At 37.7% G+C, this 25,457-nt stretch overlaps 2 protein-coding genes across 6 annotated transcripts; one reads left to right on the forward strand and one right to left on the reverse strand.

Annotated features, from left to right (window-relative positions):
- The first annotated feature begins 1,385 nt into the window (after positions 1-1,385).
- FAM162B (family with sequence similarity 162 member B) lies at positions 1,386-4,772 on the forward strand. The gene is made up of 4 exons (XM_010707436.4): positions 1,386-1,509; positions 1,936-2,047; positions 4,122-4,230; positions 4,423-4,772. The coding sequence occupies exons 1-4, from the start codon at positions 1,386-1,388 to the stop codon at positions 4,519-4,521; spliced, it is 444 nt and encodes a 147-aa protein (XP_010705738.2). The 3' UTR covers positions 4,522-4,772.
- A 548-nt stretch (positions 4,773-5,320) lies between these two features.
- On the reverse strand, positions 5,321-25,424 carry KPNA5 (karyopherin subunit alpha 5). Of its 5 annotated transcripts, XM_085217428.1 has the most exons (15): positions 25,269-25,411; positions 24,852-25,061; positions 23,123-23,256; positions 20,692-20,793; positions 20,521-20,620; positions 19,644-19,738; positions 18,717-18,848; positions 17,972-18,060; positions 16,981-17,080; positions 15,331-15,494; positions 14,515-14,593; positions 13,003-13,128; positions 12,396-12,523; positions 10,528-10,706; positions 5,321-8,952 (listed from the first exon to the last, which is right to left on the reverse strand). In XM_085217428.1, exons 3-15 carry the CDS (start codon positions 23,249-23,251, stop codon positions 8,765-8,767), a joined length of 1,611 nt encoding a protein of 536 aa, XP_085073554.1. In that variant the 5' UTR covers positions 23,252-23,256; positions 24,852-25,061; positions 25,269-25,411; the 3' UTR covers positions 5,321-8,764. The 5 variants fall into 5 exon arrangements, with proteins under 5 accessions (XP_085073554.1, XP_085073553.1, XP_085073555.1 ...); XM_085217427.1 differs by lacking the exon at positions 24,852-25,061 and having other exon boundaries at positions 25,269-25,423; XM_085217429.1 differs by lacking the exons at positions 13,003-13,128; positions 24,852-25,061 and having other exon boundaries at positions 25,269-25,424.
- Positions 25,425-25,457: the final 33 nt, after the last annotated feature.

Genomic DNA, 25,457 nt, shown 5'->3' on the forward strand with positions numbered 1-25,457 from the left:
GTTCTTCTTTCCAGACCAGGGCATATTCTGCCTTCTTCCTTTGGAAAAATCCCACCAAAGGTTGCCACAATGCTAGTGTGTGCATGTGTCCATCTTCAAGTTTTTTTTTTAATCTCTGAAAGAGTCAGCGAGGACATACGATCCCCAAACATTGATGCATTGATGTTCAGGGAAGTCAAGGACAGAAATGATGTTTGTTAGTGAAGAGTGTGAAGCTGCACTATTCATCCTTTGGGGTTGAATGCCATTCATTGCAATAATGCTGAATAATGGACGCTGAAGCTCTTGGATACTTCTTTTGGTGCTTTTCCATCTCCCAGGAGACATCATGGAAAAGGATAGAGTTGTTCTGTGCACGTGCATGTTCTTCCTCCCTATAACTGTTAAGAGACATGAGAAAGCCAGTGCCTGGCTTTTGCACAGGGCTAAGATAAACTTGGTTTGTTTAAAGAATGTCTCGTTTGCAGGAAATTTTATTCCAGTATAGAATGTGGGAAGTTGGTTTTCATTTTCTTGACAGTTTGCTGTCAGAAAGAGCTGCCTATCTCAAGCTGTGCTGCTGAGAACAGGGAATAAAGTTTTGTCTACAAATGATTCACAAATCCTGCCCCACCCTCTCCCACTGAGCACAGATCTGCATGCTGCCACCTCACAATGCAGCCCTGATGAACAGGGCCCCCTCCTTTCTGCTAGCACAGAATGGGTTCTATATGGCATTCATTGTGATAACAGAAAACAATAAATTCTGGGGTTCTGGCATTGACTGGATCACAGAATCATAGAATCACAGAACGCCCTAAGTTGGAAGGGACTCATAAGGATCATACAGTCCAGCTCCTGGCTCCACACAGGACCACCCAAAAATCAGACCATACGTATGAGAACGCAGTCCAAATGCTTCTTAAACTCTGGCAGGTTAGGGCTGTGACCACTGCCCTGGGGAACCCGTGCCAGTGCCCTAACCACCCTCTGGTGAAGAACCCTTTCTGGATAACCAACCTGACCTTGCCCTGTCATGACTGGGAGATGTAACATCACCTGCTGATCCACACACTGGGAGTGCTCCAGCTGAGACACTGTAGGCTACCTGCACGGCACTGCTACAGGCTGCTTGATAAATACATATTCTGTACCGGCTTTCAGACTTCCTTTTAATGTTTGTTTGTTGTTGTTATTTGTTTTCCCCAAAGGATATTTTGGTGAGTGAGCCTGGACCACCCCAAGTATTTCTCTCAGTTCCATATGACTGCTTCAAGGTGGGCGGGTGAAGTGGAGGCAGGCGGTTCCTCTCAGCCCCCCCCGCCCCCCCAGAGCTGAGTAGAGCTGAGCAGAGCAAAGCGGAGCAGAGCGAGGGACCCGGCGGTGCGGGCTGCCCGGCCGTACCCATGCTGCCACTGCCGCTGCGCCTCCGCCCCGGGCGGGTGAGGGGTGCCCCGCTGCTCCGCCCGGCCGCACTAAGAGGAGCCGCCGCCAGCGACGGGTCCGGGCGGGGCCCAGCAGTAACCCGAGGTAAGGACAGGGCTAGGCTGGGGACTTGGGGCTCCCCGCGGTCAGCCTGGGCCTCGTTATTTTGCCTTCTGGCTTAAATTCCCAAGTGTAAGGCAGTAGGTAGAGGGATATTTGAACGAGAGCCACGAGGACGCTCCCCAAGGGAGGTGGTCCAGGGGCTGTGCAGAGGAAGAAGCACCTCCATCCCTCCATCCCTGGAGGAGCTCAAGGCCAGATTGGATGGGGCCATGGGCAGCCTGAGCTGGTGGGGCAGCTCTGCTCTCAACAAGGGTATGAACCTGGATGGGCTTTAGGGTCCCTTCCAACACAAATATAATTCTCTGGTATGATTCCCCCACTGGCCACCAGGGCACTAGGGATTTGCTCTTTCCATTCATTACTGCCACTCATCACAGCCTGATGGGGTGTTTCTTTCCAATCCTTCAGCTGAACAGGCACACAAGGTAGTTGCAAGCTACAAACCTTCAAAGTTTGACAAAAAAATCCTCCTCTGGACCGGTCGCTTCAAGACAGAAGAAGAAATTCCTCCAAGGATCCCGTAAGTGCTCCAGGTCTATTCCAAGGGCAGCACTGGGTTGAAGGGCATGATGCAGAGGTTGCCCTGCAGTGCTCTGCTGAGCTCAAACTGGGAAGCACTTTTGGCACTGAGAGCTTTGAAATGAACTAGCAGGAAGAAAACTCTCCCGTGTTGTTCATAGGTTAGGAAGAAAAAATGTTCTCTACTGGAGTCCCCAGATGCTGTAATTAAGAATTGAACTCTTCTGAGCAGAGAGCCTTGGTCTCTGCATATAGTTGGTATATATCCACACTGCCTTGTTTTATTCCTGATGTGTAATCAGAGAAGGATGTTATCATAAACTGTGTGTTCTATTTATTGCTCCCATAAACAGCTCTAAGGGAGCTGAGAGCCGCTAGATGATTGCATCAGCCAAACTGTAATTTATTATAGCTTAAAGAAGAATATGCGGAAAAAAATAGATAAAGAGATCGTGAGAAAAAATCCTCAAAAGCAAATCCTAGGACAGTTGAATACTTGATGCAGCCTCAGCCTCTGGTTGACCCCCTGCTCACCTCAACTTACTGTAAGATGCTCTTCCCAAGGTGTCTCCAGGACCACTTTGTGCCATTGCAGCACACAGAACTGTATGAATCATTGAGGGTGTCCCCCAGCCTTTCCTTCACTTGTTTGTTCCCAGCAGTGTTGCTGCTGCTTCTGGGGCTGAGCAGCAGCTTCCCAGAGAGTCCAACTGCTCTTGCTCAGTGCTTATCCCACTGCCTTTTCTTACAGGAAGGTTCAGACAGGTCTCAGAAGCATTATTTGCACTACTGAAGTCGTTGAGGTGTTTGTAAAAGTACTCTGCTAATCCCTGCACGTGTGCACAGTAACCACTTGGACTGACTTTCTACCTTCTGCGTGAGCAACACATTTCTAGGACTCATCACAACATTCTAGAAGAAGTTAGTTTTAAGACATTGAAGTTGAACTGTACCAGTTTTCAGTGTTAATAAAGCACTGCAAGGTACCGTTTGCTACCTGTGAACAAAATGTGGCTGCTGAAGATGCGTGGTACTGAGGGTCAAACCTGCAGATCTCACTCAAAATGTTTAAATCAATGACAGCAAACAGCTGTTACTGCCTTCGGCAGAGGCTTAGCCAGGACCTTGATGAAGGATTAAGTAACAGAAGCCCTAATGTGCAATTAGAAGAGATAACAAGGTCTGTTCTCCTTAAAGCAGAGACAGAAAGCAAGGAGAAAGTGAAAGCCTGCTTCTGAAGAGTTTCAATTAGTGCATTGGGAAATATAATTAGATTTATAAGCCAGACCAGTAACACTTAGAGCTTTGCTTTTGTTCTTACAAATGGCTTCTGGATTAATGGCTTTAGGTGGCAATCTGTTGTGCGGTTTGTTTTAAAGATGTTGTGCTTACACTGTAATGTGAAAGGGGCTTCTTGTAACCATTGCATTGCCAGCCACTAGCCAGGAACCTGCCCTGCATCCTGGTGCATGCGCTGTAAGGACTGGGGGAAATACAGCAGAGCTGCCTGTAATTTGTCCTTTTCCACTGTGTTAAACCCTTGAGAAACATGTATTTTTATATATATATATATATTTGCATATTTAAAACCAATTTAAGAAAGTAAAAAAGGAAAATAGCACACATTCAGTACTATAACAAACATCATAGAAACAGTGCTTGCCAAGTGCCACATCTGGCTCAGGAAATGGCTTCACTGAAATTTCTGTGATGTTTGCAGTGATGGGGAGGTATCCTGCATTCCTGGTTCTCATAAATCCCCGTACATCACACTGTGAGCTTCAGGTGCAATTTGTAGCATGTTTACCTCAAGCATTTCAATGCAAATATTTTTGGTTTACTTATTATTTTTTCTTCCCCAAATTAAAATCTTCCACAATCCTTTAAATGTCATTTTTCCGCTGGAAATGGTTGAGGGTGCTCCTTCCTGGGTGGTACAAACCCAATCACCACAGCAATAGATGCTTCTTTCCAGAGCCAATTTATTTTCCCTCTGCAGTAACGATATTACAACTGTGAGGTCTTGAGAGATGCTTCCATTTTTTAATGACTCCATTCCAAAACTTTAATTGCAGGCCAGAGATGCTAGACAGGGCAAGGAACAAAGCCCGTGTTAAAGCTTGTTACATCATGATCGGCCTTTCAATTGTTGCCTGTTTTGCAGTGATTGCTTCAGCAAAAAAGGTGAGCATACTGCTGGCTAGCTTCTGTGTAGCATACCTCAAAGTGATGGAATTCTGTGAGAACTTAGGGTAACGTTCTCCTGTTGCTTTGAAACAAAGCATTAAGTTGGTGGTTAATCCCGAGGCCAGGCCCATTTCTCCATGCCCATGGCGACTCACAACATTACTCTCAACAAGGGTTTTCCTTCCGCAGGCTGCAGCACGGCATGAATCCCTGACAAGCTGGAACTTGGCAAAGAAGGAGAAGTGGAGGAAAGAGGCCGCGCTGGCAGCAGAGTCAAAGCCAAAGTAACTTTGTGAGATGCCCCGTGTCCTTGTAGGAGCAAAGTTAACAGTCAAGAGCGGTTAGTGAATTTCACCACCAAATGGACAACTTTAGCACTGCACAAATTAGAACTAACAGCAGCGATTCTGAGATCACAGAAATTGAGGTATTTATTAAAGATAGCATACACACTTGGCACCTGATTAAAATCAGAATGTGTTGCAGGTGATTAAAACCAATAATTGCAAAGATGAGGTAGATGCCTAAGAATGAAAAGTAAAGGGCTTGTCAAGTGTCTACAATCTGCCTTAAAACCTTTCTTTCAGGCTTGATATTGAGCTCTACTAGAAAGATCAGAGTTCCTTACTGAAAAACCTAGTTGTATTTTCTTAGTGAAAGGTTAAATACAGCAAAGACCAAACTGTACTGAAGTGACAATAACGAAACTGCAAAAATAAAGGGACATACAATTGATTTCTGTAGTTCTAAGCATGTAACAAACTAATTGGCAAGAATGCCTCAAATTTCACATACTGAGAGGAGAAGGCTTGGGGAAAGGAAGGCAAGGGAAACAAGTTGGTGATTACCAAAATTCTCCAGTTCTTAAAGACTTCAATAAGAATTTCCCAAACAAGTGGTCAGTTCTGCATGTCATCATAATACGTTTGGTCAGATGTTTGAAAATCTATTTAAAAACAAGAGGTACTCTGCCAAAGTGCACAAACCAGCCTTTCCAAATTCATTTTTCTCAATGTTGTTTTCAAAACGGCATTTGTGTTTTCCAGCTTAAGAAGCCACACTCATTAAAACACCAAATACAGCACACTTCTGCAAAATAGGTTTTTATTGGTTTCTGTATGGTATTTGGAGATTTAACATTCCCTAATATTGCATACTACTCATATGCGTTTTGTTACAGTAACGGGCCTTTGGCCTGGATTTAAAGATGCACTATTGCTATCTGAAGATAATACAGGTACGTTAAGTTTGTACACATTATATGAAGCTCTTGTGCGGTAACTGAAATTTCTCATTCCAGATTTCAGTGAATTCTTGAGGTCACTGTTGAAATTTTATCAGCTGGCAGACCAATAACAAAAACCCTCAGTTGGACAATTTAATAAATTTAAACCAACTGAGAACTAGCCACAAAGGAAAGACAATAGTGCATCTTTTTTTTTTTTTTCCTTTTCTTTTTAAAGACAGACCTGACAACAGAAACTTTCCAGTTGCAAACTTCTACAACTTATTTCTGGGCCAACATTATTACTATTTTTTGATTGCTGCTAGCAACAGTTTTTAAAGCAAATACTAGAAAATTAAAAAGCTGTATGAACCAGTCCTCAGACAAAAGTGCAGCGATGAAAAACTCAGATATGATTCAGTGTGTCAAGAGCAGGGAACTGAAAAATAAATTCCATGTTTTGCATAGTTGCATAGATTAGCTAGCTGGTTTTCACATTTAAGCAAAACAAACAGTGCCCAATACCAAAACTTCCCAAAACTGTATTTTGAAACAGACTTCACAATTGATGGGGCACATCAGTATATCATACAAACACCAAAATGCTTTTTTCATGGATTTTTTTTTTTTTTTCTTTCCCTTCAGTGGTTTCATCTGTTTAGGTAACACTGTCATGCTCACATCTCTACTGACAGATGACTACACCACAGCTGACTGTAAGATGTCATCTTTTTATACTGTTCATTAATGTGCTTTTAACCAAATGTGCAAGAAATCCAATGATATAACAGGAAGGACCATTTTTAATGCTTACAAAGATGTATTTTTTTGAACAACATCAGAGTAAACCAAGCGTTGAGTTCAAATAACTGTTTCATTACCTAAAGCCCATCACTTTTATCTCCCTTTTAAACTATTACACTTAAATATATCAGACATGAAATATATTTATCTAAATGCATAAAGTGCAGTCACTAACTGTTCAGACAACATACCCACATAACTGAAGACATTCTTTCAAAACAAATATAATACTTTGTACGCCCCCTCATTTCATTTTCAAGTCTTCTAATCGAGATTTTTGTAGTTCAGATTTGGTTTAAGTTAGGGAGGCTTATAAATGCAGTGTTTGTAAGGTCCTTCAAATAAAAAGCAGGCACAACTGGTTACATAACATTATCAAAACAAGTTTGTTAGAAATAATGGAATACCCTGTTACCTGAATTCTTTATTTCTACACTAGAAGAACATTGAAATTCAGCATTTACTAGCAATCCTAGTAGATTTCCATGATCACTACCCTGTACTTGGAGCAGATGGTGAGAAGGAAGGTCAGCATACGCAAACCAAAAACTGTAAGAGTAAAAAGGGCACAAATACAATCATCTAATATTATATGAAAATTTGGCAGCTGTAACTCAGATTATCACACTATTCAAAAACCATTGTATGCTGTACAAATCTAGGTTTAAAGTGTCATTTGATAAAATATCTCATTATTCAGAGTTCATAAAGTAACAGCACTCCTATATACACACCTCTTACACGTCTAAATTCCAGTAAAAAGACTTCAAAAAGAGATTTCATTCCTCCCAGTTACATCTTAGTCAAAACTGATCATTAATCTTAAAAAAATCCACTTCAAGTCTCACATTCAATTACAATACATTATATATTGCTGCAACATCAAGTCTTAGAATCCTAACTTGCACATAAAAAAAAAATCTAAATATAAAATGGTACTGTAAATGATATCACCTTTAATACGTTCTTTTCAGTGCATTAAAATATTGTGCACAGTGCCATGGGATAAGTAATTTCATGTTTAAATTGCAGCTTTTTATAAAGTATGAAATGCTGTCATATGCCAACTCACTTAGCCCAGGAGTTTGAAGATAATACATTAATTACAGATAAAAAAAGAAATCATACTTTAGTTAATCCAAAGTATTAGTTTATCCAAATAAAACATCTATTAATATTCCAGAAACACTACATATATGCAAGTCCAAGCACAGCACACATTTTTCTGTACTCAAAACTACTAACGTGAATATTAGAATTCTCTTAGTGTTTAAACAGCAAACACTGTGCACTGTAGAGCCTAAATATTTAGAATACAGTAACTTCTAGTTAGTTTTGGTGTCCACAAACTTAATGTGTATTTACAGTATAACAAATTGTCGATTAGCTGGAAAGGAGTGATTCTCTATTCATTCCTCACTGCAGTATTTTCACTGTCTTACCAGAAGAGAGCTGAGTTAGCTAACTTACAGAAAAACTCAAGTGGTGGTAGCATATTTGGTCAAAAATGTAACACCTACTTTCTCAACCTTTAAGAAGCTACTGTTACTAGAAAGACTGACACTGCAAGGTTTCCCCAAATGAAGTGCTGTTACTACATTTTGGCAGGAGACAGCTGTAAACCATCTGCTTTGTATTTCCAACTGTACAAATGACCATCTCTGTCATCCATGATTGCAGCATTCTTGCGGTAACTACAGCAACCGCTTCCACAGCAAAGTATTGTATTTGTGGCTTACTTTAAATGCCATTTAGCAGCTTTAATTACAGAGCAAGCACCAAATGACCAGCAAGCTCTCTGCTGATTCCAATTTGAAAACTTCTGAAACAGTCTCTTCCTACATAACTGTGTAAAAGCTTTTTCAGGTACTCAGTATTATATATTGTGTAATTATCATTATATATATGTATTTATGTCTTTAAATACACTTTATAAATAAATTCCAACAGTGTGTGGTAAAGTAAGTAATGTGTGGAAGTTTCATAATTTAAATAAATATTTTTCACATTCCAATTCAGCTTCTAACAAGCTCATCTTTATTTCATGCCTTAGTTCTGAAGCAATGTTCAATGCTTCAATACAAGAGGTAGATTTGATAGACTGGGCAAGTCAAGCCTACTGCCAAAAATACAACTGTCAGTAACTGTATTGCTGATATGGAGTTTGAGACTACAAGAAAGATTCAGAACTACTGCCTAAAATCCTTTTTAAATCTTAGCTTAGCAGTTCCTGTTAAATCACATGTAATGCTTTACTGTAGACATGATTACTCACAGTTGTTTTCTGTACATATGAGAACGAAAAAAAAAACCCCAAACAAGTACAGAACAAAGAACAGTTGTATCTAACAAAATACAAAAGTGCATGAGCTGCTTCTTCATCTATTTCTGCAAAACACACTCAATTTTCCCTCTACCTTTGGCCATAAAGAAAAGACTTCAGGAAAACAAACAAAAACTCTACAAGTGTATACATTTTATACTTGTCTTCACTCGAATTGCTCACAACTGAAACCCCTCCATTGGAGCCTCCTGCTGTTGGAAAACAAACTGCTGCTGACTTTCATCCACCTGAGGTGCAATACTGGAATCCTCTTCTTCAACGCCAAAGTAATGCTCTATGAGTTCAAAAGCCTTCTGGTAGATCTCCTGGTTTTCATGTCTCTGAAGAAATTCAATTTTATCAAGTCCTAAATTCAAAACAAAACATTTTCATAATCTAGTTTCTTCAGAAGAATTTAAAAGGAAACAGGTTCTAAGTATGAAAATTTTGTGGTGGTACGTAAATGAACTGAGATGGTTTGAGGTTGCATTTCTTTTATTTGATATAACTGATTTTCACATACAATAGTGTGGTTGTGTTTTTTTTTTTTTCCCCCTCTCTCTCTATTCTTTTTGCCTTTTTTTTTCCCCATGCCAAATGCTCCTAATTGATATATTACTGAATTTCTTAACCTTAACCTTAAATTTCTTATATACAAAAAGAATATAAATTAATCTACGGAGGAAGAGCCTATTTTACCTACACAGAAATAGAATTTGTATACACAGCAAGCAAGTAAGTGTGCAGTCATGACAGCATAAAACTGCTTGCCGCAGCCATTCCCAATACCCTCATTTCTTTTTTTTCCACTCTCACAGTCTGCAAAAACATTAAATTCTATTATTATATCTATCAGCCTAGTATCACTTTTTTCAAATTTAGTCTGTAATTTGATGATGCTTTGTTTCCAAAGACTTATGTGCAAGCTGGAGGAAATAACCTGCTGTCAGAGTACCTGGAAGATGAAGACTCAGAGCTCATTTTTAGCTGTTTAAGATGTTTCAGTTTCAATTTACATCAAATTAGGAAGGCTAAAAAGAAATTCTTCTGGTTACGATAGAGACTGGAGAAATAAGTGTGATGCCATCAGCTAATTCCCCTAATGAGCTTCAACAGCCTACTCAACCAGCAAATTTATCGTCTAGGTTCTCTATGTGTAAGTGAAATTTAGAACAGACTTTGGACAGGATTTGGACCAGACTAAATTTCATTAAGCTAAATACTTTTATTCTTCTTATATGTTAGGCTACAAAGATCCTGCAGGTTGCAGATTTTAGAAATGCAGCTCCTAAACAGAGAATTCAGATTTAGTGCCTTGGAAGAAAAATTAGTACCATCTGGTCAGATACAATACAGTCATCCAGAACTCTTATGACCAATTGCTGAAACACAAATATCTGCCATTTTTATGCTGTCAGAAACTACAAAAAGATAAGCCTCCATAAATAATGCTGAACTCATTATGATAATAAAATCTTTGTTTAAATTGTAAGTCAGAAGTATCTAGCCGTGAAATTCAACAAATGTAATTTTAGTTTTGATAGTTTAAACTGCTTTTGAAATGTAGTTTAATTCCACAAATCTTATAAGAAACAGAACAAAATACTTCCATGTATACTCATAAACTTATTATGAATTCTTGTAATTACTGATATTTACAATGTTAAAAAGTGACTGACTTCAGGAATAAGCAAAACGAACTCTGATCATTCATCCCTATACGGGAATGAAACTGAACAGGACAGAATTAAATATTAATAAAACTATGCTTCAGGTTTAGGTGTTAAATTTATTCCAATACTTAATTTGCAATGATTTAAAGTCTACTTACGCTTGAATTAAAAATTCTTATACTACACTACCAAAATAGTTCACTACATTTTTTACATTTCCCTGGAACAGGTAAGTTTAGGTATTAGCCTTACAGTAAGTAAATTCTTACCATATGCTTCCTCTATAAGGGCACAATAAGGATTAATGCCCATTCCATTTTGCTTAGACTCTTGTTCTCCAAGACGCAGAATATTTTCAAGTCCATTCAAAGCCACCTGTACTATTTTTGAATCCATCACAGTCAGGAGGTCACAAAGAGGCTTGGTACAACCTAGTGCTACCAAATACCTTTAGGACAGCAGAAAAAAAAAAAAAAAACAGAAGAGGTTGGGGTGGAAAAGAAGGACTGATAAACCAGCACATTTACTCTTATATGACATTGTTACACATTAGCCTTCATTTTGTTATAAAAGAAATGGCTGAAACAATTGCAACAAATAATCTACAGCACAAAACACAAAGACAACCTCAGTCTGAAATACAATAAATATTATAATTTATCCTAATGAGAAAATTTAATGTACACTCCTAACTGGAATTCCACATTTGTAGTCTATTCAACTTCTCTTCACTTATGATCCTCAGATGGATTTGAATGAGTACATGAGAAAAAGATAGTATTGGCAGTAAGTTCTTTTCTCAGACATTAGAAACTTTGCAGTGAAAAAAAAAATCATGCAAAATAAGGAGAGGGGACATTGCTCTGAACCAACACAGTTCATATTGTTACCCCATCAAGATACTAGTATTACCCATTGGAAAGGACGTAACAGTAAATACAAGAAAATACTGTGATTCTGAGCAATCTTTTTCCTATTTTGCACAAATTCCTAACTTCTGGAAGACGTTACCTGTGTCCTTGTTTCTAGTTCGCATGGAAAACAATGTTTGTCTGAATCAAAAGATTGTTTAAATATTTATTAGTTGTTTTAAATTATCCTGCAGCTGGACAGTAGTATCTTGGGGATCCTAGAAGTGCTAAAATTTCATGACAATGATAGCATCTCTGTATTTTATGATAAGAAGGAACCTTTGTGCTGTTACATACATATGTTTGGTATTTGAAGATCTACTATTAAATTTAAGATAACACATTGTGCAAGCTATTAAAATAACAACAACCACCAAAAAAACTACCAACAACAAAAACACAATACCAAAAAAAAACTTTCCTTACCACTGAAAACACGTAGCGGCAGTACAGTAAGAAAGTCAGAATGAGGTAGTTTTTTTTTCTTTGTTTCTTTTTTAAGGAAACAAACATGCACTTATTGCAACAAATCTCCTGAACACACTGGTGTAGTTGCTACATGATTTTGTGCACTCAGGTTTTTAAATTTTTAATACTTTACACTGTTATTCTAAAATCCATCTATCAAATACTGATTAAAATTGATCAGCATGTTAATGGCTCTCTAGTTTCTCAGAATGTGTTTTATTCTAGTCATTCAACAGGTCCACTCTCTGCAGTATTTTGATAGTTGCTAAGTAGATTTTTAATCGAATCCCGTTTTGGAAAATGTTAGCTATTGGCATGAAGTAACACTATTAGTGAGTTTAAGTACATGAAGAAACCACTGAAACTCCTAAAGTCCTCCTACAGAGAGATGCAATCATTCTGCACAAGCTTTCTAAACAACTGTCCTGAAGTTTTCCACTTTCAAAACGCTCACCCTGTTTGCTGAATGTTTGAATAGTGCCTGACAGCATAATATCAACTCTGGAAAATAATCCCATGAAAGGTTTGCGTTTAATACTCCAAAACCAAGTTAATTGAGTTAGTTTATTAATTCTACTGCATACGTTTTCCTAATTCTTTCTGAGCTTCTATGTGTTTAAGTCAGCATATAGACAAAGCTTAAAAAAAAATTAGTTATGCTTAGTTTTTTGTTGCTCTGTTTGTCAGGATTCAATTTGAGGAAGAAAATGCCTTAGAAAAGGTATCTAGGCAGAGAAAATAACAACACGCAAGCTTACCTAATCTGTTCAGGGGTTCCTCCTGATGTTGCATTAGTTATGGCCCATGCTGCTTCTTTTCTGGTACGAAATTCAGCTTTCTGAAGAATCTCGATCAATATTGGAAAAATATTTGCATCTATAACTGCCTAAGAGACAAAAAGAGGATAATGATAATTTATAAAGGTTAACATACAGAGGGCAAAAAGATGAATACCCTCACTACAGTGGTAAGCAATGCCTGTTCGTATCAAAGGAAGCAATGTTTTCTTAGAAGGCATTGCACTAACTACAAATACTAAAACAAAATTCAGAACTATTCTAACATTGCAATTAGTTGATTTCTGTCTGGTGATCAGGATACATCTTACCAGATACGTCTATTGAAAAACCATGTGACATAAGCACAAAATTTGAAGTTTCAAACCGGAAAACAAGCCTCACTTGATCTCAAAAGAACTTCACTTTGGCCATTTTATTCAAGACATTCAAAAATTACACAAAATTATAGACTGTTAGGACTACAACAAGTAATGCAATCAATGTAGCATCTTATTTCCCTTTCTGAATGAAAATCAAGTAAACTAGTAAAAACAAACCCACCTAAATTACTATGTATAGTTTGTACCTGAATTTGAGCTCTGTTTCCTGCAGTAATATTAGAAACAGTCCAGCACGCTTCTTTTCGAATAGATTCCTTGGGACTACTAAGCAAATGCAAGAGACAGGGTAACGCAGAGCAATTTAGAATCACCTAGAATAATTGGAGAATTGAAGATTGATTTGTGTACGTATATGCACAGATAAATCACAGTAGAGGTAAATTCAAAAGAAGCGTACTTTGCAACATATTTATGTTACAGAAACAACATCCAGCATTTGCTCAGTGCTGTACCATCTGAATAGAAATCCAGTTGTCCATACAATTTGAAAGAAACTGCCCTCGACTAAGTTCACAACAGAAGACTAAAGACACCAAGACTGCATAAGGCTGCCTAATGCCGGAGCATGTATTTCTTACATGCCTGGGAAGTGTAAACCTAATTTGTTCATTCTTTTTAAAAGGGACATATATTTTCTAAATCCTTAATGAAATCTGTTCCAGTAGAGCTCACAACAAATTAGGCAATTACCTGATTTCACTATTTTCCTTTTATGCTAGTACTGTAGGCCTTTCAGGCATGATTTTCTTCGAAGGACCTTGGTAACTTTCCTGCATTACTTGAAATTCAATTCTACTTTTCAAAAATTAAAAAAATGTATCTCTGTAACAAACTTTTTATCAGTCAGACTATCATACCAAGTTTATGAATTGCTGTTATGCACTGATTAAAACAATGAGAACTTTGCATTTGAAGGCTTGAAAAAAGGAATTGTAACACAACTGAATCCCCCCATCAGGAAAATAAACAATTCCATTACTAATGGAAAGCAGCATCTGAAATACCATACAAGAATGAAGCAATCTACCGCAAACAGTGCTGTAATAAAGTGCAGGAATTTTATGATTAAAATACCAGACTAAACTAAATGTCAAATGAGCAGTACAGATTCGTAGAGCTTCCTTCACTTTCATGGAATAGAATCTTTTGAGTTGGAAGGGACCCTTAAAGACCATTAGCTCAACTCCCCTGTAAGGAACAAGGACATCTACAGCTCCCTCAGGATGCTCAGAGCTCCATCCAGCCTGACCTTGAACACCTCTAGAGACAGGGCTTCCACCACCTCTCTTAACTCTTTTTCCAGTGCCTCACCATCCCTACTGAAAAAGATTTCTTATATTCAATCTAAATCTCCTGCCTTTTAGTTTGAAACCATTCCCTCTTGTCTTACCTCATCAAACTCTGCTCAAGAATCTGTCCCCTTACTTCTTATAGCCCTCCTTTAGAGACAGAAAGGCCACTATCAGGTCATCCTGGAACCTTCTCCAGGTTGAACAGCCTCAGCTCTCTCAGCCTGTCCTCATAGGAGAGGTCTTCCAACCCTTGGAGTGTTTTTGTGACCTTAATGTATGTGGCCTATATATATATATATATACAGACACTTGTATTAGATATGCATTCTATTGTAATTTAATGCGATATTTTTACAACTACTTTCCTTCCAGATAATTCATTTTTCTTAAATCAACATGTCTTACCTGTGTTTGAATATCATCACCAGTAACAATATTTCCAACTGCTCTTAATGCAGGGGATACCACCTTGTAATCATTGTGCCTGGAGACAAATATTGCTTGATGTTACCAAGTAGCACAGTGTAATTTTGAATTTTCAGTTAGCAGTGATTTGTTTTGGGTTAGTTATTTTACTAACCCAATTTTAGTTACAGAGAACACAGCATTACTTCATCCTGCTTTCCTGCTATTTAAACAAGTTTGATGAGTGCAACCAAATGGAACCTGTACTATGTTGTCAGTGTTGGGAACTACCTATGAATGGGGACCTATGTTGCAGTCCCCATTCAAATATAGGGATTTAAGTCTCCTTTTCTAGGAAAATAACAAACTGTAAAATAAGTATTCTGCAACAGTTCACAAGTAGCACAAGCCTGACTCCAGACTTTGTGAGTTAAAAAATATATATATATATATATCTATCTGTATTTCAAAAAGAAAAAATACAACATGAAAATTAAAATTTTTAAGCTGAGAGATTGATTCACAATTAAAACTTCATCTTCAGTCAACACCTTTCTATTCTCCCATGCAAATGAAATCCTACTTCTTATTATTTAACATCAAGGAGTATTTTAGAGAAAGCATTTTTCCACTGTCAACTGCTGAAAAAATCCCAGGAGCCAAGCAAGCTAGGAGATAGCTGAAAAGCTATATCAGACTGATATGCTCATTGTTTCATAAAATAAATTTAGACTTCAGGTGAAGAAACACAACTCAGTTTGTATTCATTAATATCAACTATATTACAAGACAGTTACTGGTAAAGAGAGAACTTACATAAGCAACTCTACCAATCTTCGGCACACTCCAGAATCAATAACAGCTTGGATTTTATCATTGGGTCCATCTGAAAGGTAAGAGAGGGCCCAGCAAGCATCTGCTAGTACATCCGGATCACTGCTAAACAACAGCCTTGATAAAACATTTAAGCAAGGAGCAACCTGGGTTAAAGAAAAATGTTGCAAAATTAAGTGTTTTGTGTATTTCAGAAAACATTCTGCAAAGGCACATAAATGCAACACAATTTACTGCCAAACCATGAGTTCATCAGTGAAACAGGATCTAGGTGAAACATTTTCTGATTAAACTAGACATCCAATTCAAATCAGTGAATTAGCTACATTTCAATTAACAGCCTACTTACTCGCAGATACTACATTTTAGGTATATGTTTGCTCAGCTTTAACAAGAACTCTCTGCTTCTAGAGATAATCAGGCGATCAAAAATTACTGATGCTTTCCTGAATCATTCAAAAGAACAATCGTTTTTTTTATACAGAAGCACGATTTGTTATTTGTAATAATCAATTTACAGTCACTTTAAGAGAAAGAATCTCAGAGTAAAATCCACATTCACTGAATCAAACAAGCTATGGCTAACCTCATTTCAACTAAAAGCTCTGACCCTAATATCCTTCAACTTAAAACCACTTCCCTTCGTCCTGTAGGTATCAATCGTTTCAAAGAGTTGATAACTGTGTCCTGCCAGTACTATCTCTAAGAGCAAGAAAGAAAGGAGCTATTCTTATTAGCAGCAGCATACAGGATATCCTCTTCCACTAAAGTTAAAGTAGCTTAAGCAGCAAGGAATTCTTTTTTTTTTTTTTTTTTTGCTGCCAGAATGAAACAGTACTGGAAGACATAATTTAGGTAGAGCAATTGTGAGGTGATTGATTAACTGACATCAGAAATCTCCTTCTGTAGTAATTCTTGCAGAGAGATTAAAAAGTAGCAACTCTGTACTCTGTGAGTAAAGTTTTAAGACATACAAATTGACTCCAAATTACATTCAGTGATCATTTTAACATCAGCCAGAATACTCAAAGTTATATTCCATTTTCTATTGCCACTACCATTACCAGAAATTAAATTTCATACTGAAAATAAAAAGCTAATACTCCTAACTAGAGACAGTCTTACTGTCTTAAAAAGTGGAAATAAAGTGAATGAGAGAGCACATGGGCACATCACCTCTGACATGGTAGTCTGAATTAATTGAATTTTTTGCTCTATAAAGAGCAAGGAAAATTTTATTCTTGCAATATCTTATTAAGTAATCACAGCACAAAATAAGGAAAGTAAAAAAGAAAAGCTTCAATCATAACTCACATCCTCTAACACATACCTGCAGAATACAGACCAAAAGGTTTTGGTGCCAAAAGTACTCCTCACTTGTCATTGCTTCAGTGAATGACTACCTGCATCTGACTAAATAACTTCTCAAACTTCTCAGTCATTTAATTATTTAATTTTATTGCTAACAGGTCAAAGTAGAAAACGTTGAGCAGATACAACAAATAGATTCAATTTTATGTTTTTAATGTGATCACACGGTCTTGTCTATCTCCAGATTCAAAGACCGTGTTATATTACAAACAGAAGCTTCCTTTAGTTTTCCAATTTCTTGAAATGAGTAGCTCATTATACCTTACTGAAGTCTGGAGGTGGATTCTTGCCTCTACAGAGATTTGAGAGTGCCCAGACTGCATTTCTAGTTGTGGTAAGACGATTTGAATTCGTTAACAGTCTGTCAAAGAGAGATAGAAAATAAAAATAAAAATAAAAAATCATTGCAAAGGTTAAGTATTTTTCTCATCTATTATTATCAATGCCTCATATCACAAAACAAAACAAAAAAAACAATCTTATTATTGGGCACTAATTTTACATTATTTCTCTTAATAGCTTAAATGACACAGAATTTTCTTAGAAGGGACTGTTATTTGCACAAACATCACATTCCTAAAACAAATACACATGCATATAAAGTAAGCCACTGCTCATATGAAAAAAAACAAAAAACAAAAAAAACTAATCCTTTCCAAAGTGATTAGAAAATGCAACCTACCCTAGAGCTAATACCGACATTTTAATTCATAAGACCCAATTAATATTTTAATAAAGGCTGCATAAAATATTAGAACTTGAGGATTTTTTTTTTTTTTCCATTTGTTTTACTGTTTTTAACAGAATGGACTGGGAAAAATTCAATAGCTGAAAAAAATCAGGTTCACTTTCAGATACGTATCAAAACTCAAACCCTTCAGCCTTTAAATCCTCAAGGAAAGCAATCACATTGTTAATTTAATAAAACATTGTTAATGTTTTAAGTCAACTTCGTATTTTAAGTTCGAATAAATTGAATGCTAGTTGTGTTAGGTAGCTTTTTCCCCTGTGATCAAGCTACTTTATAGCCCCCTGTAGAAGTATGGTAAGCAGTGGAATTATAATGAAGAGAAATCTGTCAATGGAACACTGCTCATGTAACAAGCAGTCTGCTGGCACATCTCAACAACCAAACACTGAAGCTTGGAGCTACCAGACAAAAAAGCAGGGAAGCCAACCAGTTAGAATCACACAAATGTATCACTTACATCATCTTTCCCACCCGATGCTGGTAACAGTTTACAATACTTACTCCAAGAGAGGTGGTAATATTCCACAGTTTAAAACGAAGTCTCTGCATTCTGCGTTATCACCGGCAATGTTACCAAGAGCCCACACTGCCTTAAAAATGAAAGCATCCAAGTGAACTTACACGTCTCCAAATCAGATATCTACATATCTGTACAGATAATCTACATATTTTTTACAGCAAACACAATGGAATCCAAAAAGTCGCAGCATAATTCTTAATATAACACTTCAGAAGACTAGTGATTTATATTCTGAATTTTCTGTGAACTTCTGCAAAGTCTGTAATATTACTTATTATGTAAAGATGAAAATAAAAGAAAAACTAACAAAAAACAAATTCAGGAAGACACTGATGAAGACTTTAAGAAGAATAGGTATCTAAGAAATAAAGCTGCATTGTAATCTAGAACATTTTGTTTTCCATTATATTCTGTTACCTTGTTTTAGATCCCATCCACCTGTACACAGCACAAAAGAAATGAGGTGCTTTCCTCACATTATTAAACAACATTAAAAAACAAAGAAACAAAACAGACTCATAAGGACTTGGAAAAATTGGAAGGAGTTGGGGGATCATATGGGAAATCTGAATCCAAATTTCTGTTTTCCTGGAGTCAAATCAATGGTATAGCAGATGAATGGGACTTAGATTTCTTTATCTGAATTAAAAGAAAAAAAACTGGAGGGGAAGAAAGACACTCCTAAATGAATTTTAAAGTTATAAAACTCTGCAAGAAAACAGTTACCTGCTCCTGTACATCTTCATGTTCTGAACTAAGCAATTTTATAAAAATTGGAACAGCTCCAGTTTCAATTACAACTTTTGTATGTAGAAAAGTTCCAGATGCTATGTTTGTTAGAGCCCAAGCTGCTTCAAACTGTTGAGGAGAAAAAAAACCAAAACACCATGTTAAATAACTCAGCAGTAAAAAAAACAAACAAAAACCCCAAAATTTATTGTAAGCAGTTTGACACAAGAGTTCCAGAGGTTACTTTTCCAACTTTTTTTTTTTCCTTTCCACTGAAACACAATTGTTACTGTAACTTCTGTGCAGTAAGATTATCTCTAGCAACTGGTACAAGTCTTTTTATGCTATGCTTAGTCATTTTAATGCAAATGTGCACAAGGTTACCAGTTACTCTTACTGTTTGTCACTTATTTTTCCAAGATTTCTTTCCAAGAGTTTTAGTCTTCAAGTTTTCATGTATTTTTATTTCTTTTATTATTATTTATTTCTTTTATTATTTTATTTTATTATTTCTTTTATTATTATTTATTTCAACTGTAGAACAGTACATTATTTTCAAGAAGAAAAAAAAACAAAACTAAAAAAAAACCACCCAGATTCTGCTCACACATCTATACTGATACTTTCAATACACCATTCTAAAAATTCTCTAGAACAAAGACCTCTTTCTATGTCCAAATACATGACCAGTTGAACACATTACCCTAAAGACGACTGTGAAATTCACAAGAGTTGAGCTACAACTCCAGTGGCAATTGTTAAAATTTGGGATATCTAAAACTTACAGCTTTGATAGATATAATTACTTTTTTTTCCTGTAAAAAAAAAATTTATTTATTTTTTTAAAATCAACACGGTGTCCAAAGCTGTTCTCAGGATTTCTGACCCCATTCCAAATCCTAACCAAGTACCAGGCAAACTCACTTGCAGTGTGTAATTCTCACTCCTCTCTAGAAATTTCACAAATCTCTGTACTACTCCAGGTTTTTGGATGACTTCATCTATGGGCGGATTAGGCTCTGAGGGATAAAAAATAAAAAAGCTCATATGCGTAAGACTAACAAAAAAAGACCACTGCAGTTACTTTTTCAGTACAACACAAAACATGAATGATTCTCAGAAAATGTAACATAAATTTTCATTTATTAAAATTTAAATAATTTAATTTAAATAGGTCTGAAGGAAGGAGTTAAGTTTTTTCCTTCTGAAGATTGCTGGATAATCTCATAACATGCTATAATTTAGTGATTGCTCTATTCTGTACAATAACACATACTATCGCCTATTGACATAGTAGCACAACACTCTTCCCTCAATCAACAGAAAAACTGCTATTAGATTAAATAATCAAACATATTCCTGTATAGTAGACTTGACAAATACCAGCATGAATTTAAGACTACGTTTTCTCAACAAGAACACGAACAACAACACCAGAAAATTACATTCTTTGGCAAGTCATAGTTTTTATCCCCTCAAACACAGAATCAGAAAATCAATTACCGAAACAATACCTCAAGTAATGTTAGCTTGCTTTTGTTAGTTACTGCCCTGGTTACTTTGATCAAAATATCCTTTTTTGTGATTTTGTCCAGAAAACAACAGAATAATAAAGCTTTTTGTATTTAGTCATTAGGTTAGAATAGATTTGGTACTGTTTTTGTTACAAACAAATTGAGAAGCTTCTGCAAGCTCTACTTTAAAAAAAAAAAAAAAGCAAAATTCAATGTTAACTGACTCTGCTTGACTAAAATTTGTAATAATAAAATAAGAGGAAGAAGAAAAAGCAACGCTTACATACCTTTAGATAGCAATTTTCTGAATTTCTGAGTTGCTGTGAGTTGCTGATCAGGATCATCTGAGAAAATCATCTGCACCATATCTACTGTAATAACTTCTTCCTAAAAATAAAACAGGGGTTTTGTAGGACTAGTATAAACACATAAACTTCCAAACATTCTAGAGTTATTACCTCTGGAATAGGTACAGTAGAGCTGACGTCAGGATCCTGAATTGGACTTTCCACCATAGATTCTTCATTTCCCGGCAGAGAAACATTTCGGCGTTTAAAGAGCTAAACAAAGAAGAAACGTGTGGGGAGTTTATCACAGAATGGATACTGATTATTACTTGAAGACACTGGCTTTCACCTGTACTAGTCAAAACACTTCAACTCACCTTCCAGTTCATTCACGCAAATGGAATTCTACTTTAAAGTTTTAAGAATGTAACAGAGAAAAACACTGCTATATTCGGCATCTTGATAAATAGCGCTGCAACACTTCAGGCAAAAATTAAAAAACTAAAGGTTTTGAGCAAAGAGAAGATCTATAAGTCTTTCAGACAAAGGCGATGATGATACAAATCTTTTTATTTTCATTGTTTTATACTTCGTAGTTTAGCATTTATTTTTAAGAGGGAAACAGTATTCTTTCTTAATTTTGAGGCAAAAAACATCAACACAAAGGCAAAGTCTGTGTTTCAGACTCCACACTCCACACTTTAAAAGAAAGCGTAAGATCTCCTTGCATGCCAGTTGAACAGTAGCTACATGTAGTATACAGACATAGGAAAACTAAAACTGTAGTTGGAAACAAATGATGTAGGTTGAAGGCGAGCTTTCAAATTGTGTAACCTTAAGTGTCCTCTATATCCAAAAAACATTATGGTACTGGCTTCAAACACCATCTATGTTTAAAATACATACCTGTGCTGCAGTATTTAATAAGCTATGCTTAATGAGTACCTCTTCATTTTCTAGTATGCAAACATAACAATCATGTTAGCCTGTTTACTTCCACAGACCAAACCTAAAATTAGTACCTTTAATTTACCATTACACTTAAAACTACAATCATTAACAATTCTAAGAATATCATGTTGGTAACCTTAAAGATAAATGTTAGAATCTCAGACCACTAAGTATCTCAGATTTCACTGGTAAGCATAATAATGAAAACTCCTCTTAAGTCCTGAAGTTTTGTTCTCAAAGTTGTCTACAGACATTTCAGTATTTCTGTGGTCACACATGCCCAAAACTAAATGAGCAACACCATGTTTACATGTAGTTGTATTTCAAATAGGAACCTAAAACAAAGCATTCTCTCCTTTGCTTGATCAAACTCTGGATTGGGCACAAACTTGGACCCTAACAATTGCACAGTCCTGAACACAAACAAGGTTTTAATTAAACCCATAAAAGGAAGGAAAAAAAAAATAAAATAAAAATCAACATTCCTCTTTCAGAAAATCAGTCATTCTTCCTAGCACTCAACAATGCCATACAGGATCTTGTAAAACATAAATGACAAAAACGTAAATCATTTTTGTCCAGGAAGACAGTCTATCTACAATTTATAATTTTTTCTGGAGCAAAACCAGTCTCATCTCCCTGCACAAACTTGATCCTACAAGTGCTAAAGGAGTTGAAAACACCAGTCCAACAATTATGGTCAAGGTATTCTCAACTATTACAACATTCAGCATGGGAAACAATGTTTTTCTCTTTGTTTGTTTTAACAAATTATTTACCTACGGAGCATTTATTACAAAATACACAGAACTTTCAGCAGGAACTGCAATTCAGATGAACTCAATCACAGGTAAATGCTCCAGCAGCATACTACTTCTTACTCTTACCTCTCTGGCCCAACTAATATAAATTCTTTTTCCATGCAGTAGCACCACTCTCCCAGGAGAAGGGTAAGCAACTCCCACCTCAGAGGGGACTGTAGATCAGTGCCTGGGACACACTGGGTGGTGGGAGACAAAAGTCAGCCACTTTAGAGCAAGCAGAAGAACAAACTATATTCCTCATTTTCCAGGCAATGAACTACTAAATATTTTGGGGAAAGGAATTACCACCAACTATGAAATTATACAGTACTCTTATCACTAAAAAAATAAAAATCAAAATCAACAAAGACAACTTAAATCTTGTATTAAAATATCTGTAAATTCATGCTTACGGACCACTATTTGTTGACCACTACGCTACAGTAGAAAAACTCTTGGGCAATTTGAAGTACATTCCTCTCACTTCTAATAGTACATCTCTGGCACAAGCTTTAGAAGAGAATGCAGATTTTCCCCATTCTTACCAGAAATAAGGTTAGCCTTTCAGCTCAGTCTTCTGCTCACATGTTGAAAACAAGACTAAGGACTAGATTTAAGACATGGGTCTCTACTTCAAATGCCACAGTGACTTATAGAGCTTCTGTCCACCTCTTTGATTTATAATCCTACTGAGAAATGCCTGGTGCTTCCCAAGAGTGCACAGAAAACAGACTTTTAATTTGGTGCTCTGGCTTCTACTTCACAGGAGGAATCTGCTCAAGTCCTTTCACATATCTGAATTCAACTTCATGAGCACTTAACAGCTAACAGCTCATCGAGATGCTTACTTGTTCTTCCCTTTTCTGTTTCCGAAGCTGGATTCCTTCCTCTTCTCTTCGTCTGCGCATTTCTTGAGGATTAAGTGCATTATTTTTATAGCTTTTCATTCTGAAGTTATCTTTCCCTGGGCTTGACATGATGTCTATTAAAAAAAAAAAAAAAAAAAAAAAGAGAATTACTCCAAAAGGCCAGACCTTGAAAGGCAAACCTACTATCTCTCATACAAGAAAAGTATCTAAAGCAACAGCTATATACTCCTGTAGCTGCTGGCAATACCCAGTTCACCAACAGAAATCTCCAAGAGAGAAATCATAGAGAAATCTTTGCCTACACAGGCATTTCTGAACTGCAGATTAAACCACAGGTCACTTCAGAGATCAGGCACCTCATTAAGGGGCATAAGCAAATGTGAAATGAAGTTACTGATCTTATGAGCACAATAAGACAATAAAAGCAAAACCATTATGTTGCTAAATTTTGACCTAAATTTTAAGGAATAAATGTCTGTCACCATCAGCAAGTACCAGGAATTTGGTTTCTTCTCTCAAAAACAAATCCCAGAAGAAAACGTGCTGTAATTACTGTTTCATTTAGTGCCTCACTGCATAGTTTCTACTTTTTTTTTTTTTTAATACCTATCACAGAAACACAAAACAGGATCTAAAGGTTATGCTAAGTTCCCTTTTAATCTTATACAGAAAAACTCTACAGGAAAAAAAGAATCAATAGTTAATAGCATCCAGACAAGTATTCCTTCGCAATTTTAAATTTAAAATAATAATAATAATAATAAAAATGACTCATCCTTAATTAACAGCTCTTTTGATGTACAAGCAAGATTAGAATCTGACTGTCAGGCATATCAACTATGTAAAGAAAAGAGTGATACAACATGATTCTACTATTGAAATGATCAAACTGACTGAAAAAGGTTGCGAACAACCCAGTGCTAATATTCAAAGCTAAAACTGTAGCCTTCATTTGAAAAAATAACTGTCAAAACTGTGATTCAATACTCTAAGCAAACTCAGTTTGGAATTCTTTCACAACAAGGAAACATGCATAAGCCTATCTGAACCATGGTCACAGTTCTCTTCCAACTTCTGTGCTGAGATTATTATTATTATTTTTTTAATTTTGTTTCGTATCAGCAGTATCAAGGCCTGCTGAGTAATAAACACAGGCTGTAAAAAGCAACCAGCCCACACTGTTAGGCTGGCACCATCAGGACACCCCGAGGGGTCAGCAAGCCGTTTCAACCAAACACAACTGCTTCATGAGAACCTTTACAAACTATTGCCATTTCTGGACACAGAGCTGCATAAGACGCTGTATGAAGTCACTGTCTTCTAACTTGCAGAGCTTCCAAAGTACAATTTAACAAGAAGAGCATTTTGTCTAGCACCTCTTGAGGCTTAACTAGCCCCCAAACACCATCCCCTTTCTTAATCTCTTTAGGAATGAGTTGGGCCAGTACACCTGCCAAGCCAGGCAAGGAACCAAAGTTGAGAAGACTGCATTAAAAGTAACTCCAAAATAACCCGAGCTGTATATATGAGATCAAGCAGAAGGAAGCTCTCCTCAAAAAGAAAAGCTGCTGAAACCATAGCTTCGGCCAGTCGAGCGGTGCTTTATCTACTCAGACATCACGACCGTATCCAGACCACACTTCTGCTGCGCCCTTCTGCCAGCGTTATCACCAACCCCCGCGGCCACCACATCCCGCACGCCGCCCACCTGTTGTGCGGCTGAGGCCGCCCCGCCACAGCCCGCCGCAGGGCTCCCCTCGCTGCCCCTCAGTGCCCGGAGTGCCGGAGAGACCGCGCGAAGCCCTCGCCCGGCCCAGAGCGCGCTGGGCGCCGCGTCAGATCCAGTCTCGCTTGTTAGCTGCCCGGACGGAGGGCACCCGGCCCCGGGCTCAGCTAGCGACGCCCCTCGCCTGCGCCCCTTGAAAAGACGATGGGGAAACGCTCTTGCCGGCGACGGGAGAAAAGCAACCCCTGTCCCGGTGCTGCGGGACAGTCCCAGCACCGTGCGCGGCATCGCCCCGCCACAGCCCAGCGCCACCGGGCAGGCAGGAGCCCGGCCACGCAGCAAGGGGCACCGCACCCCGCCCGCATCCGAACGCAGCCTCCCCGACCCACCGGCTCTTACCCATCGCAGCGGGGACGCACCGCGCCCGCTGCCCCCGAGGCGAAAGAACCCCGCTGCGCTTTGCGCGGCTAATCGGCCCCCAGCCGGAGCGCAAGATGGCGGCCGCCGCCCCGCCGCGCGCCGCACTGCCCACGGGCGGGCCTCACCGCTCCCAGCAGGCCCCGCGCGGCGGCGAAGGGCGGGCGTAGC

Source organism: Meleagris gallopavo, chromosome 2 (assembly GCF_905368555.1).
Source record: "Meleagris gallopavo chromosome 2, MGAL_WU_HG_1.1, whole genome shotgun sequence".
Taxonomy (NCBI): domain Eukaryota; kingdom Metazoa; phylum Chordata; class Aves; order Galliformes; family Phasianidae; genus Meleagris; species Meleagris gallopavo.

Excerpts from the sequence above, each read along its gene's own strand:
- FAM162B (XM_010707436.4), top strand. The coding sequence starts at position 1,386 with ATGCTGCCACTGCCGCTGCGCCTCCGCCCCGGGCGGGTGAGGGGTGCC. Across the intron at positions 2,048-4,121 it reads GAAATTCCTCCAAGGATCCC|GCCAGAGATGCTAGACAGGG; the intron begins GTAAGTGCTCCA and ends CTTTAATTGCAG. Across the intron at positions 4,231-4,422 it reads TGATTGCTTCAGCAAAAAAG|GCTGCAGCACGGCATGAATC; the intron begins GTGAGCATACTG and ends TTCCTTCCGCAG.
- KPNA5 (XM_085217427.1), bottom strand. Across the intron at positions 10,707-12,395 it reads GGAACCCCTGAACAGATTAG|GTATTTGGTAGCACTAGGTT; the intron begins GTAAGCTTGCGT and ends GCTGTCCTAAAG. Across the intron at positions 8,953-10,527 it reads CCTTATAGAGGAAGCATATG|GACTTGATAAAATTGAATTT; the intron begins GTAAGAATTTAC and ends TTTTGAATTTAG.